The following is a 19,736-nucleotide window of genomic DNA, read 5'->3' as shown; positions in this document are numbered from 1 at the left end:
ACTAGAAACCGCAGGGTTCTTCAACCTAAGCTACAGCTCGTCCTTCCAGGGTATGGACACTTGGGCTCCCTTTTTGGAGACCGTTTTCGACGATGCCCTGATGCTCTGCCTGACAGCTTCATCGATATCAAATTTCTCCGACCTCGCGATAGCATGGACCGCGTGTATGGCATACATTCCGATAAAAGTGTCGCCTGCTGCAGTCGTATCAACAACATCGACCTTGAGAGCTGGAACAAAAGCCTTATCTGTCTCGTTGGCGTAATAGGCACCTCTTCCACCAAGGGTGATGACCACATTCTCAACACCCCGGGCTAGGAATTGGCCTGCGATTTGCTCCACCAACTTCAAATCATCCAGGTCCGACTCTTTGACATCTGACAGCAGGGCTGCCTCGCTCTCATTCAGAACCAAATGTGCTAAGCCCTGGTACGCCTTTTCCGGGAGCTTTTGAGCCGGGGCCGGGTTGAGAAGAACAGGCGTTCCTGTCTTTTTCGCAGCATCCACCGCCTGAATGACAGTCTCGATTGGAATTTCCAGTTGCATTATGAGCAGAGTGGGTGATGGACCAGGCAGGTGGGTGAACTGGGTAGGCTTGAGCGAAGCATTTGCTCCAGGCGAAAGGATGATGCGGTTTTGACCTGAAGGCTCATCAACGACAATCATGGCGATCCCAGTCTTGGACTCGCCATCGACTTTGATAGCCGTCGTTTCCACACCATACGACTTTAGGCTTTCCAGGAGGACAGAACCGTATGCGTCTACGCCCACTGCGCCCATCATGGCGACGTCGACGCTGGGTTCCTTAAGATCCGAGGTCCGAGACAGCTTTGCGCAGGCAACAGCTTGGTTCGCGCCTTTGCCGCCGGGGAAAACATTGAATTGGCTAGCGGTTATTGTTTCTCCCGGGAGTGGGTGATGCGGTACATAGGAAACGAGATCGATATTGAGAGATCCGAGGACGCTGATGACTGGTCTGGACGACATTCTAAGTTTCAGATAGGAAGCAAGTCAAAAACAGGGGCAGAGCGAGCGTAAGACGTCTCTATTAGAAGGAAATTGAAGAGATGAACAAGAAGTGATGAAAACGACCAAAGTCTAAGCTGTTTGAAAAGGACCTGGGATGGGGGACCTGGGCTAATATGCCCAAATAAATAGCTGTGGTTAAGGTCCTTGGGGGAGACGACAAGAGGAACGCTATCCCAAAAGAAGCCAGCCACTATCAAGCGGTGGAGAAGGCGCGTGGGATGTCAACGGCGTCGCCACCCATGGGGCTTCGTAGCCTACAGGTGGATCACTGCTGCGTCCTCAGCTAATGTACAATGCCTTATCGTGTCACGGCAAGGCTCTTTAGGCTTTCTCCTCTTTGCGTATGCTCTTGAAATATTTAATGAATTACTTGCCCGAATCATCAAACACATGGCCAGCCTCATATCCCCATTCCGCCTCCAGATCCCTCAACCTCCACAATGCTCCCCAGCCAGTTGTTCTATCAATCGACTTGAGTAACTGGGCTATCTGCCTCCGTTCACTCACATGCGAGAACAACCTTCCCGCAACAAACAAGGGCTGGATAGAATTGACCATGCTCCCAGGATGGGGGTTGGCGCATGATATACCGACCACGCTGCGGGCATGCCAAAGAGCCAAACAGTGAGAGTCCAAGTTCTGCTCTGGTGGCTGCATCTCCAGCATCAAGATGCATGCGGCATGATAGACCTGGTTGCTTGAGATGGCGGCCCAATGGGGAAACATTATCAGTGGGAAGACTTGCTTCTCACTCGCCTCAACCACACGGATGGGCTTCATCGCCGGAGGTCTTTCATCTAACCAGAATTGTAATTCTGACCATAGTCTCTGCCACTGTTCTGAAAACGGCCTGCTATCCTGCCAGTCTGCTCTTCCGAGCTCCAGATATTGTGTCCTTCGGAAGCGCAGATGACAGACTTTGGTGCAGAGGTAGATAGCCCAGTTGGCATGTGTATCTGGAGATGTGCGGCTCTTCTGATGGAAAAGGCTCTGGATAAACCTCTCTGATTCCTCAGGCGTTGATGGCTGCTCTCGCATCGCTGGAACCCATTGATCAAGAGGCAGCACCGTCGTCTCAGCACCGTCAGATATTATCGCTCCACACAGTTCCATCCTCGCGTAGCACCAGAATACCGCTTGCGGGAGTCCTCCAGAGAAACCATTGACGCCAAAATACTCAAAGAGCGAGGCACAACCCTCGACGTGGCGCCTCCAATTTCTCGCACCGCCTGACATGAGCTCAAATACAGCGAGGATACACGCCGTGACGAGCATGTTGGGGTCTTTGGCTTGCAAACCAGGTGTGAGGAGCCTGATACTCTCTTGATACAGCTCCAGACTGTCGCATCCTTTCTGCGTCAGCCCTCTCCTCTCCATCTGCCTCGATGAAAATGCAAGCATGGCATAGAGCAACGCCGGTGACTTGCGCGCCATCAGAGGCACCTGAATCTGAAAGTGTTGGTTCTCATCGAACTTGTCAAGATGAGGAGCACATTCCGTGATCCAATTCTGTAGGTAGCGTAACAGTCTCGCGTGTGGGACTGCGACTGTTACATGTGAAAAGTTGAGTGTCTCTGCGGCCTCGTCCTCGGGTGTGGAGGGTCTGCTGGGTGACAGGCTTGAGAGGCCGGCGAAGAGCACAGACCGCAGCTCCTCCTGGAGCTCGAAGAAGCGTGGGTCAAGTGACAAGTCCTCCGAGAAGAATGACATGATTGACTTTGAATGTTTGAGTGCGAAGTAGACTCGAATCTCGACTCCTCTATCAGCTGCAGTTCCAACATCTGATGGTGATGGTTCATGCGATGTGGATCGAGTTGTTGGAGGCGAGTTGAACTATACCAGAAACAGGGTGCGTAGCCACATCATTATGTACTCCGTATTACCAGCTCCACTTGGCCGGGTCTGACCGAGTCTTGCCAAACTCTGTTGACCTCGTGCTGTTCCTTTGCCAACGCTTTTCCATTTACGGGGGGCATAGGCACCCGTTGGCTCCACACCCGTGTTTTGGGGTTTCAAGGGGATCAGGAAATCCCCGACTTATCCTCACCGTCCGTACCCGTCTCATGCGGGGATTCACCCTAGAGTCATATCAAGACAACACAAATTTGGCCGAGAAAGATTTCCCCAGCTCATACTCTGGCTCATGGTAAGACTAGCATTAAGCTTAAGTCGATCCGGGGTAAGTACTCCACGTTGATGATGCGAACTCGAGCGTCCATGGGATGATGTTTTTGGGGGGAAGCTTGGGCACCTCACCAACTTGAAACATCGCTTTGGGTCAGGCCGATGACTACACAAGTTTAATCAGTTCTCTGGAGAGAAATTCGGATGTCCTATATTAATCGTGATAAGTCTGTCGTACTTGTGCTAGTCACTTCATTGTTTGCTTGCACCTTTTCAACAGGCACAACATATACTCAGACATTTGCTCGCTCATGCCATCTACCTATTTGTGAGCAACATGTGTTACATCAGCAAGAGTGTCGTCATTAGGAGCACATTCACCCCTAGAAGTACCAACCATACTCAGTGCACCACCACGATGGGGTTTTCATCGTGGGCGCCTTGATCAACCATTTCAGGCCTGTTGTCGGCCGATCCGCCGAGGATCGCTGTAACGTTACAATGCCCTGGCCAAGGGGCATGTAATTGCAGGGGCGACTTGGGGGCTGCCTCAGGAATTGAGAATGTTGCTGATTTTCCCAGCTTGTTCATTTGGATATCGTCATATCGTTTGACCTTGTAGCTTCAAGGTGTCAGAGGGTTGAGAAAGGATAGCTTAACACAAACTGCATTGCCGTCCACCAGTTCTGTCTTGCGCGCAGATCATAGTCTCAACAAAGCATCAAAGACAACATAAAGATGCGACGTGCAATTGAATTCCTGTAAATTGTTTAAATTTAAACCTTCCATGTGTGTATCTCTTCACAAGACCCGCCCAATATTTCCAAGAATGTCCCAATTACAACTCCTCGACATGCTTCTCAATCTCCTTGTCATGAGACAGCTTACGCTCATGAGCAAAACCAAGCAGGCCAACCTCGGCCTGAGCCTCCCTCATAAGCACACCGTCCATCTCACCCGTGCGGCTCTTGAAGACTCGGTCCATGTCCTCAAGAGTGGCATTCTTGGTCTCGGGGAGATAGATCCAGACCCAAACGATACCAGCAGCCAAGAAAACAGCAAAGAAGATGTAGGTTCCCCATGCCCAGGCTTCCAGCATAGGAGGCACAAAGAAGGCGATGGCAAAGTTATTGACCCAGTTGCTGGATGCACCGATGGAGGCTCCCTTGGCTCGGATGGACAGAGGGAAGATCTCAGACACAAGCGTCCAAGAAACGGGGCCCCATGTAGCACCGAATCCAGCAATATAGACCCAGATTAGGGCCACGGCTGACCAGCCGGCTGCAACGTGTGAAGGCCAGTCGTGTCGGAACTTGGCTACAATGACGCCGACAGTGACCATGCTAGCGCCCATGACGATGGAACCGATCTGCAGGAGAGGCTTGCGACCAACTCGATCAATGATCAACTGTTCAGATGTTAGTCTTGTGACAACCTAGGTTTGGTAATTGACTGACCATAGCAGGAATAGTGCTGATGAGGAAGACAACGCCAGTGACTCCAGTTGCCAACAGGGCAATGGTTCCACCAGTGAGTCCCAGGCTGATAAAGACATTCGAGGCGTAGTAGATAACTGAAAACATTAGCCTCCACATATTTATAATACCATAGAAGAACACTTACTGGCGTCAATTCCAGACCACTGCTGGAAGAACATGACCAGCCAAGCCGTGCAGACACGCTTCAAGTTATCAATACTCCTGAAGCAAGTCACATACTGCGCCACCTGCTGCATGAAGCGGCTCTTGCCCTTCTCCGCAAGATGAGGAAAGTCGCGCGCAAAAACCTTTTGCTCAAAGACGGCTTCGGCCTTGATCTCGAGGAATTCGACCCGGATGTCGTCGTGGTCCTCTGGCAGCTTGCGCATCCATGCCAGGGTGGATCTGGCCTCTTCATCACGGCCGACCTTGACAAGCCAGCGTGGGGAGAAAGGCATGAACCAGATGCCAACAGCGAGGGCGGCGGCGGGGATGCCTTGGATGATCGAGGGGAGGCGCCAGGCAAGATCAGATTGGCCTTCTCCGGTTCCGCCAATGTAGTTGCTGCCGTAGCCGACCCAGAAAGAGAGCATAATGCCCAGGATGGTCGCCAGTTGGTAGAAGGAAACGAGTAGACCTCGCATCTCCGGAGCAGAGAGCTCAGCGTTGTAAAGAGGACCGACGCCGCTGAAGAGGCCGACTCCGACACCGGTAAAGAATCGTCCGGCATAGAGAAGAGATGGGGCACCAGCAGTTGCACCGACGTAGAGGTAACTGCCAAGGATGACCCAGCAACAGGCGATAAACATGGTGTACTTTCTGGAGATGAGCTCGCCTAGAACACCAGCTGAGAGAGACCCAAGAATGCCTCCCAGCTGGAGGATAGAAGTAAGCCAGCCAGTTGCTGAGGAGGACTTGACGACGGAAGGAAAGTTCTCAGTGAACCGGGTCATGACCAGAGACTGGCCAAGAACACCCTGCTGGTAACCATACTCAAAACCTCCAAGCGATGCAAAGAAGGCAATGAACAGGACCTTGGGGTTCTCCCGAAGGGATTGCCACATGCTCTTCTTGGTCGACGGCTCCATGGTATGCTCGGGTGAAGATGACATTAAATCGATGAAACGCCTGGGCTGAACAAGAGAATGTCGACTATCTCTCCCCGGATCCAGCCCGCCTTTAAATTCTTCCTCGTCGGTAACTCAATCTCGTGCTTCTCCACGGTGCCTGGGAGTCGGCACCAGCAAGGGGGTTAACAAGTGGGGAGGTCGTAGGCTATGACCCACGAATCTGGCCTAGTACGCCCGCACGACTCAGACGACGCCACTTGACATTACGTGGGGAAAAGCTAAAATGGTCATAGACGTCTGGGGTCGTGCTTCTGGGTGGGTTCTGGCCTGGCCTGGGTGCCGGACTGCCGGTCATACCACCAAGCGGTTTTAACCAACAGGTGATGAAATCTATCAAGCTTTGCGTGTCCCCTACAACTCTCACCCAGTCGAGCGATCCCGGTAGTCGCTTATGTGGTATTTATCCGCAGTGTTTAGCTGATCATGGCTTCACAATGCACCACTCCTTGGCGATTTTGGGTCGACATCTCAGTCCAACAGTCCTGTTCCCTCGCCTAAAGCCCATCCATTAGGCGAGGCAGATTATGTAAAGTATTGAGTCTAGGGTGGATATGCAAACGCCGGTACTGGAACTGTGAATGATCATGAAAGGGGGAAGAGGACCTCAAATTTGAGCGTGGTTATGGCATTTAATCCAATACATCATGAAAGCAAGCTATTCCAACCAGAACTGTTGGTTCATATATCTAATTTATGATGCAACTACTGATTTGGGAGTACTCTGCATCACCCCACTGCTTGGGATTATGATCGACGCTCTTGAGGAATACCTTCTGAAGTTTTGACTGGACTCTCCCAAGCAGCTCGCATGAGAACTTTCGTGTTGATAGTCGCACCACGGGACTTGACGAGAATCTACAACTCCAATTCGGCACCGCAATCCGCAAACAGTTCACGTTGTGAGTGCCTTTGTCTCAGCCAGGTCAGTTCTTTTCTGGGGCGGCTCTAGACTGTAGCTCATTGTGACTGCGAGAATCACTGTGGATTAGTGGTGTGGTATGGAAAGAAGGCTCCTCGAGAAGTCTTTGTATTTGAATGCTAACGGCCTGTTTCTGCATCCACCTCGCCATTCTCTACGCACACTGCCAGACTTATAAATGCCCCTGGCGATATCAAGCTATGTGACGAAGTGTTCACACTGTGGCTTGCGCCTACGCCAGCATCGGTCGAGAAGCGTCTAAGGTAATATTACAGTATTGGCCTTCTGTGGCATAAGAGGCTTCTTCGGCGATTATTTTTAATCCGATTCACCAATTGACCCACCAAGTTAGTGACGTCACTGCACCATGAACAATGGTCATTCACAACATGCAAAAAAGGGCCTCGCACAATACAGCCTTTGACAAACACTTTAGGCAATTTTAACTCACTTTTATTCAATAATCGTCTCAATTGCAGCATGGCATCTCGGTAGCTTTCCAATAATAGAAGAATACGGCTGTTTGGACCTTGACTTTCTGTTTGCAACTGAGAAACAGCTCCTCTTATTGCTCCAACAAAAGAAAAGGGCTGTTTGGAGGCTGGATAAAATGTCCACAGATATCAAACGCACCTTGACCAACACACTTGTGACACAAATGGCTGTATTGTTAGCGACATATTGTGCAAATGCCCGTGTATCAGCGCAATCGAAAATACAATTAACTGTTTGGCCCTTCTGTGGTAGATTCATTCTATAAGCAGATTATGCTTGGATATCATATTGTCTCTTTCGCACACGCTTAATCCCAACTTGGCACTTTTGTTAGCCATACGGCTGTGCGATGTTGACATCTCATCAAGCAATACCTAGATGCGACACATGTCTCAACTCTGCCACTTCAATACACTCCTCCGGGGCATCTCCAACTGCACGTCATCGCCTCTAAGCGCTGTGAAGTCGACTCTCAGTACCATACTCTCTCACTCGACAGTGCCATACCAGCAATCATGGGCAAAGGAGGGAAAGCCTTAAAGAACTTCATCGAGTCGATACCAGACGACAAAATCAACGGTTTCACCGATGGAGAGCACGCGCTTTACTCGAATACCCACTACCGCCTGGATAACCGAGGGGTAAGTGGTTCTTTGTCTCCATAACGTTGAGGGTCAGATCACTAACTACAGATGTAGCTTGCGAGCGGAGACCCAAAGATCCACAACTTACAAGTGCGAGTCAACCGAGAGACCACTATCTCGACACTCAAGCGCGAAGCTGGCAAAACGGTTGCCACAGCACTTGTCCCAAAGGCGGGAGACTGGACACCCGACATGATTCGTGACGAGCTGCTTTCCAACCACAAGATCTGATGGTGTCACAAAGACAGAATTGAGGTAGTTCAAAACCGGCAAATCTGGGCTTTGGCTGGATCTTTCGCGAGGATACTTGGTTTGACCCATACTTATGAGTTGCAATGGGGGCTAGGGGTTTATCAATTCCACAGTTGAGAGGAATGTCCCAGTGACAAGCGAAATACGTTATCTCTTGTCTCCTCCTTCGTGCAATGCATTAGCATGCAGTTTAGCGTTTAACGAACAGGTTTATGATACCTAACATTCCAAGAGGGTCTCAGTCAGGATCAGCGCTGTTTACATCTTTGCTTGATCCCTTGAAAGCAATTTTACTAATCCAGGATGCAGTTCGTCGATAGAATTGCATCCTATCAGACGCATGTTCCTCTCCAGCTCATCCTTGAAAATTCGCATCGCTTTCTCGACGCCCTTCTGGCCATACCCTGCCATCGCATATAGGAATGGGCGACCAATCCCAACTCCGCGAGCACCAAGACAGAGAGCTTTAAGAACATCGGTCCCTCGGCGAACGCCACCATCCATATATACCTCAATTTTCTGGTCAAGTCCACGTTCTCGCAAGATGGGCATGGCCTCGGCGAGGACTTCGATGGGAGCCTCGGCGTATTCAAGCTGACGGCCGCCATGGTTGGAGAGAATTACACCGTTAACGCCATATCTTACCGCTATAAGGACATCCTCAACCCGCTGCACGCCCTTGATGATGATAGGCATCTTTGTAATACTCTGAAACCAAGGGATATCTTCCCAAGCAAGACTTGCGTTTGTGGTGAGCGAAGGATCTAACTCGGTGGCTGGCGCATCCTCAAACTCGTCGGTGTCGCTTGTCTCACCTTCATGGTGCGACCGCAAAACTCTTTCGCGGCTACCCAAGTGAGGGTTATCAACGGTGATGCAGAGAGCCTTGCAACCAAGTCTCTCAGCCTTTTCAACAGCATTACGGGTGGCGCTGCGGTCCTTTTTCACATATATCTGAAACCATTGAGTGGCATCCGGGGCCCTGGCATCAGTAATCTCCTCGATAGGGCATGATGAGTACAACGGTATCATTTGCACAATGCCGTGATTGTTGCTTGCTCTTGTTAGGACTACTTCGCCCTCCGGATGACCCAATTTGGCACTAGCTGTAGCTGAGACATAGATGGGGATTGCCGTCTTTGTCCCCAGAAGAGTTGTCGATATATCGACATGCTCGACATTGACGAGAACTTTGGGACGGAAACGAATCTTTTGGAAGGCAGTTATATTTTCCTTGAGGGTCTGATGGCACATGTGAGTTATGGGGCGCCCTGCCAGATAGTCAATGGGATGTAACCTACGAACTCGTCTTCTGATCCTGTTGAATAGTACTCCCATGACTCTCTTCTCATAGTTTGTTGGGCCACGGCTTCGAAATCCTTCAAAGTAAGGCATTGTGAGAGTGGTGGTTTCTTGTTGAGGGCAATTTGGCGTTCCTCTTCTTCTTGTAGGGTGGCGGATTCCACGGCCTCACTGGAATCAATAGCACCCAACTTCTGGGAAGGATCAAGCCATTTATCGAGTATATCCTTTGAATGGACGAGGTTGAATCTTTGAGTAGCGTCTCTGCCCTAGAGTGGTGTAAATGTGAGTCTTCGTCGTCTAGATCAAAAGCATGGTCAACTTGGCATACCGCATGCATCAAAATGACTCTACGGCCTCCAGGGTGGTCTATCCCAAGAAACCATCACATTCGGCGTTAGTAGGAATGCTCCTATGCCATCATCGAGTCGGATGACTTGATCTCAGTGTGTGACTCACGGGGAAGGAACTTGGTTAGATCGTAGACTTCGTTCTGCGGTTATTTAGTAAGTTTAAGCCCCACCAGTTGTGGTTACAACCTACATGAATGATAAGCCAACAAGACTTGGCGTTGTTATGCTTAGCGACTTCCGAGGGGTGTAAAGCCATATTGGATCAGAATATGGCGTTCCTCTATAGATGATAAGACGAAACTCGTATGTAGTTCGAGTTTGTAGGCGTGAACTCATAAGAAAGCGAGAGTCACGACATGGACGGAGTCTGCAGGAAAACCATGGTGCTACGCGGTGCATGTTTCGTGATTTTATTCTTTGGTAAGAAATAGGGGTTAGGGCAGATTTGGACATGATGTGCGAGTGGGGATGGATGGTGCAATGATAAGCAGTTGACGATAGCGAAATGTCCAGTTAGCAGGGGATTTCTATTGGGGCTTAAACGGGGGCAACGCAAGGCTCGTTTCATATACTATCCACTAACTCCCCTTTAGTGAGGTAATTAAGACTAATCAACGGAATTCGCCTCGCAAACTTGTAATGTTTTTAGGTCATATAATATGCAAACCATATTAAGCAAGACTATATACTTGTCCGTGAGCTATATCATTAGACAAACTAGTAGTCTTCTACACCTTCTTTCTCTTTCGTGCCCTATCACTCGAATTAGAGGATTTGCTGTCCGAATCCGACTCTCCAACCTTGTTACTGTCCTCGCTCGACTCGTCTGTGCTATCCCTCGCCCGCCTCCCCTTCTTTTTCTGCCGTTTGCCTGTCTTTCTCTTCCCCTTTTTTCTCTTCCTCCCCCTTTCCTCTGTTTCGCTGTCGCTGGAGCAACTTGACGAAAACTCGTCGTCCCTCAATCGGCTAGCTCTAGCATATTCAGGGTCGCTTGAAAGAGTCACTCCTTTGAGATACCTTTCAAACTGCTTTGCTGTCCTCGCCACCTTTTCGAAATTCTCAGAGCCCAGAACCGGCACCCCCCCTGTCTTGGCTTCGTAAGTGGCGAGGGCAACGGCTGTCTGGAATGCATTGCGAATCTGCCTGCTACGTTGTTAGTTCGTTCCATGTAGTCACGCTATCCAGCTCCCTGAGAACTTACCTTCCGTTCCAGACAACTAGGCTTTTTGATTCGTCCAACTCGTCGAAGTGTCGCTTGGCGAAGTGGAGGATACTGCTCTGTTTGCAACGAATTTTCTTTCCCTCCCGCTCAAACTGATTTTCAATCCTCTTGATGTTGTTTTTCCAGATCTTCATTGTCTGATCAAGGTCCAGTCTCTTGTATAAAAGACTCAGATGGATGCGGGACTTGAACGCCCTGTCTATGTGTCCGACTCGATTCGTTGTTAACAACAGGATGCCCTAACTCGATCGTTAGCATTTTGGCGGAAAAACATACCCTGAAACTGTTTAGGGATCGCTAGAGGGCAAATTGAGAAAATTCTTACACTGTAGTACTCGAGGCTTCTTAGAAACACTATCCAGGATCCGTTAGAGAAACAAAAAGACCAAACATCAGTAGTACATCTCATGTTACTCACCAGACACGATTGAGTCTCGTTGGATGTCCTCGTCACGTGCATTCAAGAAGACGTCAGCCTCATCGAGGAGCAGCACACATCCCCACCTGTGAGCCAGTTGAAAGTTCTTTTCCAGATTCGCTTCCACAGTCTCAGCCTTGTCTCCGATGTCTCCACAGGTGATGGGGAACAATGGTCGTTTGGTGTGTGAAGCAACGCATTCGGCGGTGCTTGTCTTGCCGACTCCGGGTTCACCGTGAAGAAGAATGATGAGGCCGGTGCCCTTGCCTTGAATCAAGTCCACGGACGAAAGGCCTGCATCGGACTTGGCTTGATGGTCCTGGGACCCGTGGTGGTTCTCGACGAGGGCGAGTACTGTCTCTTTGATATCGGGATCGATGACGAGGTTGCTCCAGCCATCGACATATTCTGGGTCGCTGAGGAGATCAATATCGAACGTGGCCCATCTCCTAGTCCTCAAAACGAATCCGTGCACCTGGGGCGGTAGCAAAACCAACTGGTCATTAGTTAACGCCCTTGATCCGGCCGGGACCATCTCGAGAAGAGGCTTCTTGCTCTCCTTGAAGCTGTTCCGCTCGTATGCATCCACCTCGTAGTCCATGAAGATGGAATCATTGCTACAGCATCCCGGTACAGTGCACGGGATGCTACCTAACATGGGGTCATGTAACTCGCCATGCTCGTCAGAAACCAGGAGGCCCTCGAATCCTAGATGAGGCTTGCTGTCTTTCTTCTGTAGGAACGCCAGCTCAAAGTCAACGATGACCTCGGACTCGACCTGTATCAATCAGCATCAGCACCAATCGATTATTCGTGGTTGAGAAGGGATAGAAGCCGACGAACCTGTTCTTGATTCTTATCCAGCGTCAATCCCTTGTACTTGCGGTGAGCTCTGACTTTTGGGTTTGCTAACTTGGCGAACTCCCTGCCTCTGTGGAGAAGTTTCTCCCGGGTCTCTTGCGCATCCTTGTAGAATTTTAGTGGTACGATAGGTAGCGAGTTTATCGGCCTTTCGCCATCAAACCTGCGGATATGAAATGTCCTGTTCACTGGCCCGAAATGAATGCCATCAAAATGGATGTAAAAGCACTCCAAGACCAAGGAGCCATGCGAGTAGCCCTCCTTTTTCAGCTTCTCGGATGCGAGTAGACCCGGAGTACGCATAACAGGGAGTGCCATCCCAATATTCTGATCCCTGGCGTTATCGCGGCCTCCGGTGGTGTTGACGACTCGATACCTGCGGTCAACAGTCAATAATCGACTACGCTGGGGTGTTCAACAGCCTCAGTACCGGCGAGGCGCTGGTCGAATACTCACAGCTGCATCCGTGACATCTCTTGGCCAACAACCTCATATCCCGGTTTGAAAAGACACCACAAGTCGTGAAATGTAATCGTGGGGCCACTTTCATGGCTCAAACTGTGCTGAAGCTTGATAGGACGAGTCAGATAAGTGTTGATTGCACGGCACAGAACTCCGAGATGTTTCAGCGCCTCGACGGATTGTGTCTCCTTGAGCGGGCCAGCAGCATGGCTTGGTTCCTGGCTACCTTTCGATGGGGCTTCCTCCCGAGGATCACCGTGGTTCCCAGTGGCATGAAGCTTCTCCAATTCCTCCAAACGGTTTCTAATGTCCTTTTCAAAGCTTATGAGAAGCTTGAACGGTCGCAGCAGCAAAAGCCGATGTCCATACGGCCCTAATTTTGTCTTACAACCTGTGAGTTCACTGAGGGTCCTGATCAGAATCTCTGATCTTATCCGAATTTGGTAGGCATCTGTGTTGTGGCTTATGTTCTGGACAACGGCTGAGTTTCCGACTGCAGAAAAAGAGATGTCGGCGACTCTGAAGAATTGGCCCTGGCGTGGCTGTTCCTTGAGTATCTCGATGACGTGTTTCGGCTCATCATCCATTTCTTTTCGATGTGGCCAGTCGTCGGGCAGAGGCCAGTAGGTCGCTAGCTGTGGTTTGAAATCGACCCAGCCGAGCTCCTTGATGTTGGGAATCAAAGGAACATCACCGCTTCCGTCATCGCCATCTTGGGCTAACGGCCGATCTCCCTGCAGTGCGCTGACTTTCATTTCCAGTTCGACAAGCCGGTACTCCAATTGGGCGCCCAAGGTCTTAGATGATCCAATAGCCAGTCTGAGTTCCCTCTCTGTAGTGATCCCCGTTGGAATACACTGTTACGCATGATGCTGATAGGCCGACGGGTGCCCAGAGCTTCGCCCCCGTCGACTGTGGCCTTGTTTTTGTCAGGGTCGCCTTTTGCCCCTAGCATGGGGTTCGTCACGGTATCAAGAGTCTTTCCGTCGTGATCTGAAGGATGGTTTACTGCTGAATCTTCATCCGTATTGATGCTGCAGGCTGGGTTGGCTGGATCAGCCGCTTTGTTCAAAGTCATCGTCTGAGGGCGGTTACGAGCCCTTGCCTCTTCCATCCGATCTCCAACAGGCGGAGTCATTACTCAAAGACGATTTGCGAGTAAATATTGGCCATAAAGCATCAGGAAACAATGAGGGCTAAATGAGAATGGATCGATTGTGATTAAGAAAGTGGCAGCTGGAGACGGTTGCTGACTTGAGTGCACGGTTTACATATCAAAAAGAAGGAACATTCATATCCTGCAAGAACAGACGGGCCCCAGCCTGCAGTCTTGAAAATTCTGTTCCGATCCGAACTCTAAGAGAAGGCACAGTACGTAAGGCACCCATTCTCCCGCAGCCGACAGATGCCAAGAAGGCAGATGTCCAGCCGACAGACGCCCAGCTTTCCCAGCGCGTCCAGGACCAATCGTTGGGCTTATTACACAGGATACCCATCAAGCTCTCTGTGGAGATTTGAAAGAAGCAGTTTGATTTGAGGAGAATCTGGAGCAAACTGTGGTGAGTGCCCCCTTGGTTCAGACACACTGGCATGGCCGGACAGATACGGGGTCTTCAGCTCATCTGAATCTGCTGGGGTCCAATGCTGAGTGAGTGTGTAAACCACTATGATATGCCGACGGTGAGACTACGTTCCTGACACAAATCGACAAGGCTGTCGTGGATGAGGAGATGATGGACGAGACGGTGGTCGAAATGCTCGCAATTGTCTTTCGCGATATTGGCTCCGGATACAACGACTACTTAAGAGCCATTGAAACTTCGCGGCTAACAACCTCGATGGCCCGAGATACCATTGAGATATTCGAGAGCCTCACAAGCATTCTAGTTTTGCTCTTGAAGTATTGCTCTGAGGAGCTTCCTGGTAGGTCTTCTTCCTCCCAAGTGCATCTACTAGACCCCAGCTGACGTTGTTCGTGTTCCAAACTTGAAGAAACCCAGGAAGGCCGTATAAATACAGAGCTCGCACACATCAAGGAGAGGCTACTTTCCGCTGATAATACTGCCAGGAATGGAGAACGACCAACCAGGCCCCCTTTCCTCCCGAGACAAGACCACAGCACCGACCATAGCGGCTATGGCGGCTACATTCTTGGTAACGTCATGAGAGAGCTCCACCACTTACTAGAGCACCAAGTGTGTCGAGACGTAGAGACCAGTGTTGGTCTACCGCGGCCCCCAGCAAACCATCGACCAGCCGGTAACTGTCATGAGCCCCTCAATAAGATCTAGTAGAATCGGCGACTGACCAATCTGGCCTAGGCCTCACCATGAGAGCTCTTTTTAAATACGTCGATTCTGACCCTTCGGAAGCGGCTGCTGATTTAGCAAAAGCCATTCGCCCAGCACTCTCGAAGGAAGCCATGAGAGAGCTTGCTGCCTTCACACACAGAACAGATTACCAGACCTGGCTCAAGGACAAATCCCGATCATCTGCGCTGTTGGTCCACGGCATGTCACAGAAGCCCGTGGCGGTACCCAGTCTTTCCTACCTCTGTGCTCAAATCGAAAAACACTACGCCGATGATGAAGACGTCATAGTTCTCTCTTCCTTCTGCGGAATACAAGCCGTGAGCTGCAGTAGCAGAGAGAGGTACAACGCTACGAAGCTTGTATGTCAGATGATAGGTCAACTCCTCAGCGACGAGAGAGCAGCGGCAGCCTACGCGCGAGATCCAGTCAAGCGCCAGTGGGCAGAAGGTATCAAACAGAAAGACTTCAAGACACTTCTCGATGTCTTGGTTCTGTTGATCAAGTGCAGGACAGTCGTCTACTGTCTGATCGACTCTATCACGGTGATTGAGTCTGGGAGGCTGCGAGAGAATACTGAGACGCTGATCGAGCAGCTCCTTGGGGTGTTGAGGAAGCAGCAAAGGAAATCAAAGAGAGAGAGGGTCAGTGATAGTTTGGTGTTGAAGCTGTTGGTGACTGATGGTGGGAGGAGCCTATACGTTCACGATCTCTTCAAGAGACGGGAAATTATGAATGTCAGCAATGGAGGGCTCTGTGGAAAACATGAAGGGTTGAAGTTCTAATCCCAACCCATCATCGGGAATCGATGAGAATGGTCAACCTCCATATAGCTTATAAAGCCCACCAGGTGAGCGCTTGGAATTATTTGACTTGACATATCTGTACTCCTTATCATTCTGCTCTATTACACTGGTGAAACACTATGTTAGCATTGGGATATGATGCTATGATGTGTTGACAATGTGTTCTTTACGATAGTTGAAGCCCGGCCCTTGATGGGTCAACTGAACCAGATGGTCGAACTGGTGAAACATCACCCCTGGCTCTACGGTGGGCAAACAAGCCGAATAAGATGGTCTAAGGGTTGAGATAAGACAACATTTCGTGCTTTGATTGGTCTACACGCACTTGGATATCCCCATAACTTCTGTTGCTAATCATAACCAGACGCACCTACGGCACGTTCAATCCTTCTGGTCCAAGTCTTTGATCGTTTCCTCATCAACCATTTTTCCTTCGATCGCAGGATCAGCCTCAAATTTGCTAGACTTTCCTAGAATTCCCCTTGCCACTCGCACCATGCTGTGACGGCCTTCCCAAAGTGGGAAAAGACCAACCGCAATGGAACTGCCAAACAGCCAGATAATTCCCACAACGACCCATCCAGTGAAGAACTCCTTGGAGAAAACATAGGATGAGCCATACATTGGCATAGGCCAAAGTACAAGGAGCGCCAGCGTCATACAAACTGTCATGATCTTGGCCGTCTTGGAAGCCTTGTTCAACTTGGCCTTGTCTTCTTCGGGGGCAACAACAGTAAAAGTCGCCGGTGGGGAAGCGTTTTCGGAATCCTCCATAAAATCAGACGAATTGGAGTCCTCAATCTGCTTGATGGCTGCCATGGACGACCAGTCATAACGGTCTGGCCCAAACACGAAGGTGAAGAAGGGGACAAAGATGACGGGACTGAGTAGGGCAACGACATTGCCCGCGAGCATGGGATTGTTGGCACCGAGGTTGTCGACATTCAACACCCCGTCGAATTCTTTCGCGCAGGTGACTGTCCAGGCAATGAGGGCGCAGCAGAGTCCAAGAACCGGTGAGCATGCGGCAGCGATCCAGTTCTGTCGAGTCCAAAGCAAGGTCAAAGTGGCAGGGATGACGGCCGCAGAGATCATGACGCCCATCCACAAATAGAGCCAGCCCATGCTGATGCCGGCATAGTGAAGTCCCACGCTGAAGCCTGCCATGATAGTACCGTATGCGATGACACTGGAGTGAGACACGGCAATCAGACGATTGCCAGAGGCACGAGGGTTGATATAGGTTCTACACAGTGCGTTAGCAAGACTAAAGAAATGACAAATGACAGAAGCCTTACTGGTAAACATCATAGGTGAAAATGGAAGAGACAGCAATCAGCTGGGCCGACGTCGCTGATGTGACGGCCATGAATATCATGATGAGGGTGCAGATGGCGCCCGACTTTCCCAACAAGCCGACAGCAGCATACGGGAGCACCAAGCCTGCCGTCACATCTGCCGGATCCATGCGGTTCGGATAGGTTGGGAAGGCTGGGTTTGTCTCTAGGGCCAGGGCACTGAGACCCATGGTCGTGGCGCATAGCCAAGGAATGGCAAACCAGGACAAGCCGCCGATGATATACCCAGGCAGTGCAGACACCGGATGAGCCGCAATAGCCTTGTTATAGTAACCTGATGCTGAGTTAGAGATATACCCTGTTGAGCGAGAATCATGCATACCATTGTCCATGAAGACGGTTCCAAAGTTGCCAACAATGTTGATGACAAAGAAGATGATGCCCTCTCTTGATCTCATGGTTAGGTAGGAGCCTTCAGCATTTCCGTCTACCGGATGAGAGGCTGCAGCCTCGACAAGAAGATTGTAGACCTCTCCGGGGGAACCAAGCTCAGTGCCACCAGCATACGCCGTGAGGGCGAAGATGAGAATAATGACGAGAATGACAACCGTATGAACCTAGAGCACGACAGTCAGAATGATAAGCTCTTAGACGTGTAGGAGCTTTACTCACGTAATCAGTAAGAAACGTCGCTTTGATACTAAATCATCGGTTAGGACATTCCATGGCACAAAAGTAGTTGAATCACATACCCTCCAAACATTGTGTACAGAACGACACCCAGAGGCAGGAGAAAGCAAGCGGCAGCGGTGTGCATGCCAGTGAGAGATGTCACGACGGCGGAACCTCCGGTCAACAGCATGGCAGTCACTAGAATATTGGTGAACAATCCGAAGCAGATATAGACGCAATGCGTGAGGCGACCTAGGACGGTTAGTGAAGTCCGGGCCATATCCATCACGAAATCCCAACTCACCATAGCGAGCACGGATGACTTCCAAAAAGGTATGGGCGTTTGGTGCTCTTCTCTTCAACTCGATTGCAATGGTGGCGAACAAGATGATCTGGACTGTTGCGCCCGAAGCGTACTGACATCACACGTCAATATTAATGAGACGACTCAAGGCCACGCTCTCACATACCCAGAATGGTCCGGAAACACCATATCTGTAAGCAACACCAGATGATTGCAGTAGTGTTGCCGCCCAGGTCCAGCTAGAAACAACAGCAGAAGCGACCAGGCCAGACTTGACTGTCCTGCCAGCCGTGTTGAACATTTCCGAGGTTTGCTGCTCATTGTTGTATCTATCAGGTTAGCCAAGACCGTGTGGAGGGCAAGACTTCAATACCTCTTCAGGATCCATGTCGTCAAGATCATGCCCAATGAAAAGAGAAAGCCAAGACCGACAATGATGCCGTATCCGTAGGCTTGGCTCAAGGGAGGCTCAACAGTGCCGGAAGATGGACCACCGCCACCTGCCATGATTGCGAATTCTTGTGAAACAAAGGAGCACTTCTTTGACAAGACAATTGCAGCGACCAAGCTCGTCTAGCCAAAAGCTTGACCCAACTGCCAAGGCTCATACTTTATATCAGATTCTTGAACGCATGTTTCGCAAGGTGATCGTCCATGTTCATGCTCTTGGCGATAAGTAGACTCATCCTGATTGGACAATGCCGGCTTGACATGGCCGAACCAGAGGCGTGGGGTAATAATTAAGGTTGCAATCCGCGCGGAGATGTCAGTAAAAATGGCTTAGATGGTGCAGATAAGGCTGATCCAAATCACGATAAGCGCCTTTTCGACGCCATGATTTGTCTGATCGTGGGCGTTATCTTCTTATCTGCAAGCGATCACCGCTCTCTCCTGGCCGCCGGCCCGCTATCTCACTCCCATCAGCAAGCTCTCTATCCAGATACCGATGTAATTGGCTGCCAAGATGCGGGGATGTTGACCGTGCGGTTTGAATAATGTTCCGATTGACAGTATCTGGGGTTTCTCGCAGGGGAAGCCTGACCGGCGGCCACACCTATCAAGTTGATTTTATTGACAAGTAGTCAATGCTTCTACATTCTTTACGTACGTATCATCCATGCATCTCGCTTACTCACGTGGCGTTTCTGGAAGCTTGTCACAGAGAAAAAAAATTTACCGACAGTCCGCGCAACGGACAAGTGGACTAAAAGGCTCTTAAATGGTATTAATTGAAGAGGCTTCAACACATCTTCTGATACCTATACACTGAAGCTGTTGGGCTCTCAGCGCATGACCATTTTATACCACCATGCGGGCGAGATCAAAGCCGATTCTGGTGATTGTCGGTCGTGCACAACGCTACTCTGAAGAGTGTGGTGGCAGGGATGCGCACGTCTGAAGTTCTGGGTCCCAGATGAGCCCAGGGTTCTCATTCTTATCTACCTGGTATATGGCCGGGGAATGAATCCACGGACCTGGTTTTCAAAGATAAGAAGTCACTGTTTTATCGCTTCGGACCCTGTTATTCTCGGATCGAACTTACTTGAGGGGGCCTCAAGTCCGGCCTATTCCCGTGCTTGGCCTTCCGCAACTTCAAGCACGGGGGGTACGTTGACTAAGGAAAAGGCCAGTTAATTAGGTAAGGAAAAGAAGAAAGA

At 50.2% G+C, this 19,736-nt stretch overlaps 6 protein-coding genes across 6 annotated transcripts; all 6 read right to left on the bottom strand.

Annotated features, from left to right (window-relative positions):
• Positions 1 to 30: 30 nt before the first annotated feature.
• NCS54_00899400 (Ribokinase) lies at positions 31 to 987 on the bottom strand (the record flags this gene model as incomplete). The annotated part of the gene is made up of 1 exon (XM_053154354.1): positions 31 to 987. The coding sequence occupies one exon, from the start codon at positions 985 to 987 to the stop codon at positions 31 to 33; it is 957 nt and encodes a 318-aa protein (XP_053010329.1).
• A 408-nt stretch (positions 988 to 1,395) lies between these two features.
• Positions 1,396 to 2,739, bottom strand: NCS54_00899300 (Hypothetical protein; the record flags this gene model as incomplete). The annotated part of the gene is made up of 1 exon (XM_053154353.1): positions 1,396 to 2,739. One exon carries the CDS (start codon positions 2,737 to 2,739, stop codon positions 1,396 to 1,398), a length of 1,344 nt encoding a protein of 447 aa, XP_053010328.1.
• Positions 2,740 to 3,991: 1,252 nt separating this feature from the next.
• On the bottom strand, positions 3,992 to 5,719 carry NCS54_00899200 (Hypothetical protein; the record flags this gene model as incomplete). Its single annotated transcript, XM_053154352.1, has 3 exons — positions 3,992 to 4,561; positions 4,611 to 4,726; positions 4,777 to 5,719. 3 exons carry the CDS (start codon positions 5,717 to 5,719, stop codon positions 3,992 to 3,994), a joined length of 1,629 nt encoding a protein of 542 aa, XP_053010327.1.
• Positions 5,720 to 8,329: 2,610 nt separating this feature from the next.
• On the bottom strand, positions 8,330 to 9,982 carry NCS54_00899100 (Hypothetical protein; the record flags this gene model as incomplete). Its single annotated transcript, XM_053154351.1, has 5 exons — positions 8,330 to 9,313; positions 9,373 to 9,642; positions 9,705 to 9,742; positions 9,833 to 9,866; positions 9,917 to 9,982. The coding sequence occupies 5 exons, from the start codon at positions 9,980 to 9,982 to the stop codon at positions 8,330 to 8,332; spliced, it is 1,392 nt and encodes a 463-aa protein (XP_053010326.1).
• Positions 9,983 to 10,454: 472 nt separating this feature from the next.
• NCS54_00899000 (AAA domain-containing protein) lies at positions 10,455 to 13,444 on the bottom strand (the record flags this gene model as incomplete). Its single annotated transcript, XM_053154350.1, has 6 exons — positions 10,455 to 10,869; positions 10,928 to 11,187; positions 11,274 to 11,302; positions 11,367 to 12,144; positions 12,210 to 12,603; positions 12,684 to 13,444. 6 exons carry the CDS (start codon positions 13,442 to 13,444, stop codon positions 10,455 to 10,457), a joined length of 2,637 nt encoding a protein of 878 aa, XP_053010325.1.
• Positions 13,445 to 16,185: 2,741 nt separating this feature from the next.
• NCS54_00898900 (Hypothetical protein) lies at positions 16,186 to 18,585 on the bottom strand (the record flags this gene model as incomplete). Its single annotated transcript, XM_053154349.1, has 8 exons — positions 16,186 to 17,050; positions 17,103 to 17,436; positions 17,485 to 17,719; positions 17,775 to 17,802; positions 17,855 to 18,026; positions 18,079 to 18,190; positions 18,245 to 18,407; positions 18,452 to 18,585. The coding sequence occupies 8 exons, from the start codon at positions 18,583 to 18,585 to the stop codon at positions 16,186 to 16,188; spliced, it is 2,043 nt and encodes a 680-aa protein (XP_053010324.1).
• Positions 18,586 to 19,736: the final 1,151 nt, after the last annotated feature.

Source organism: Fusarium falciforme, chromosome 7 (assembly GCF_026873545.1).
Source record: "Fusarium falciforme chromosome 7, complete sequence".
Lineage (NCBI taxonomy): Eukaryota > Fungi > Ascomycota > Sordariomycetes > Hypocreales > Nectriaceae > Fusarium > Fusarium falciforme.
This window is presented reverse-complemented; position numbering and strand designations above follow the sequence as displayed.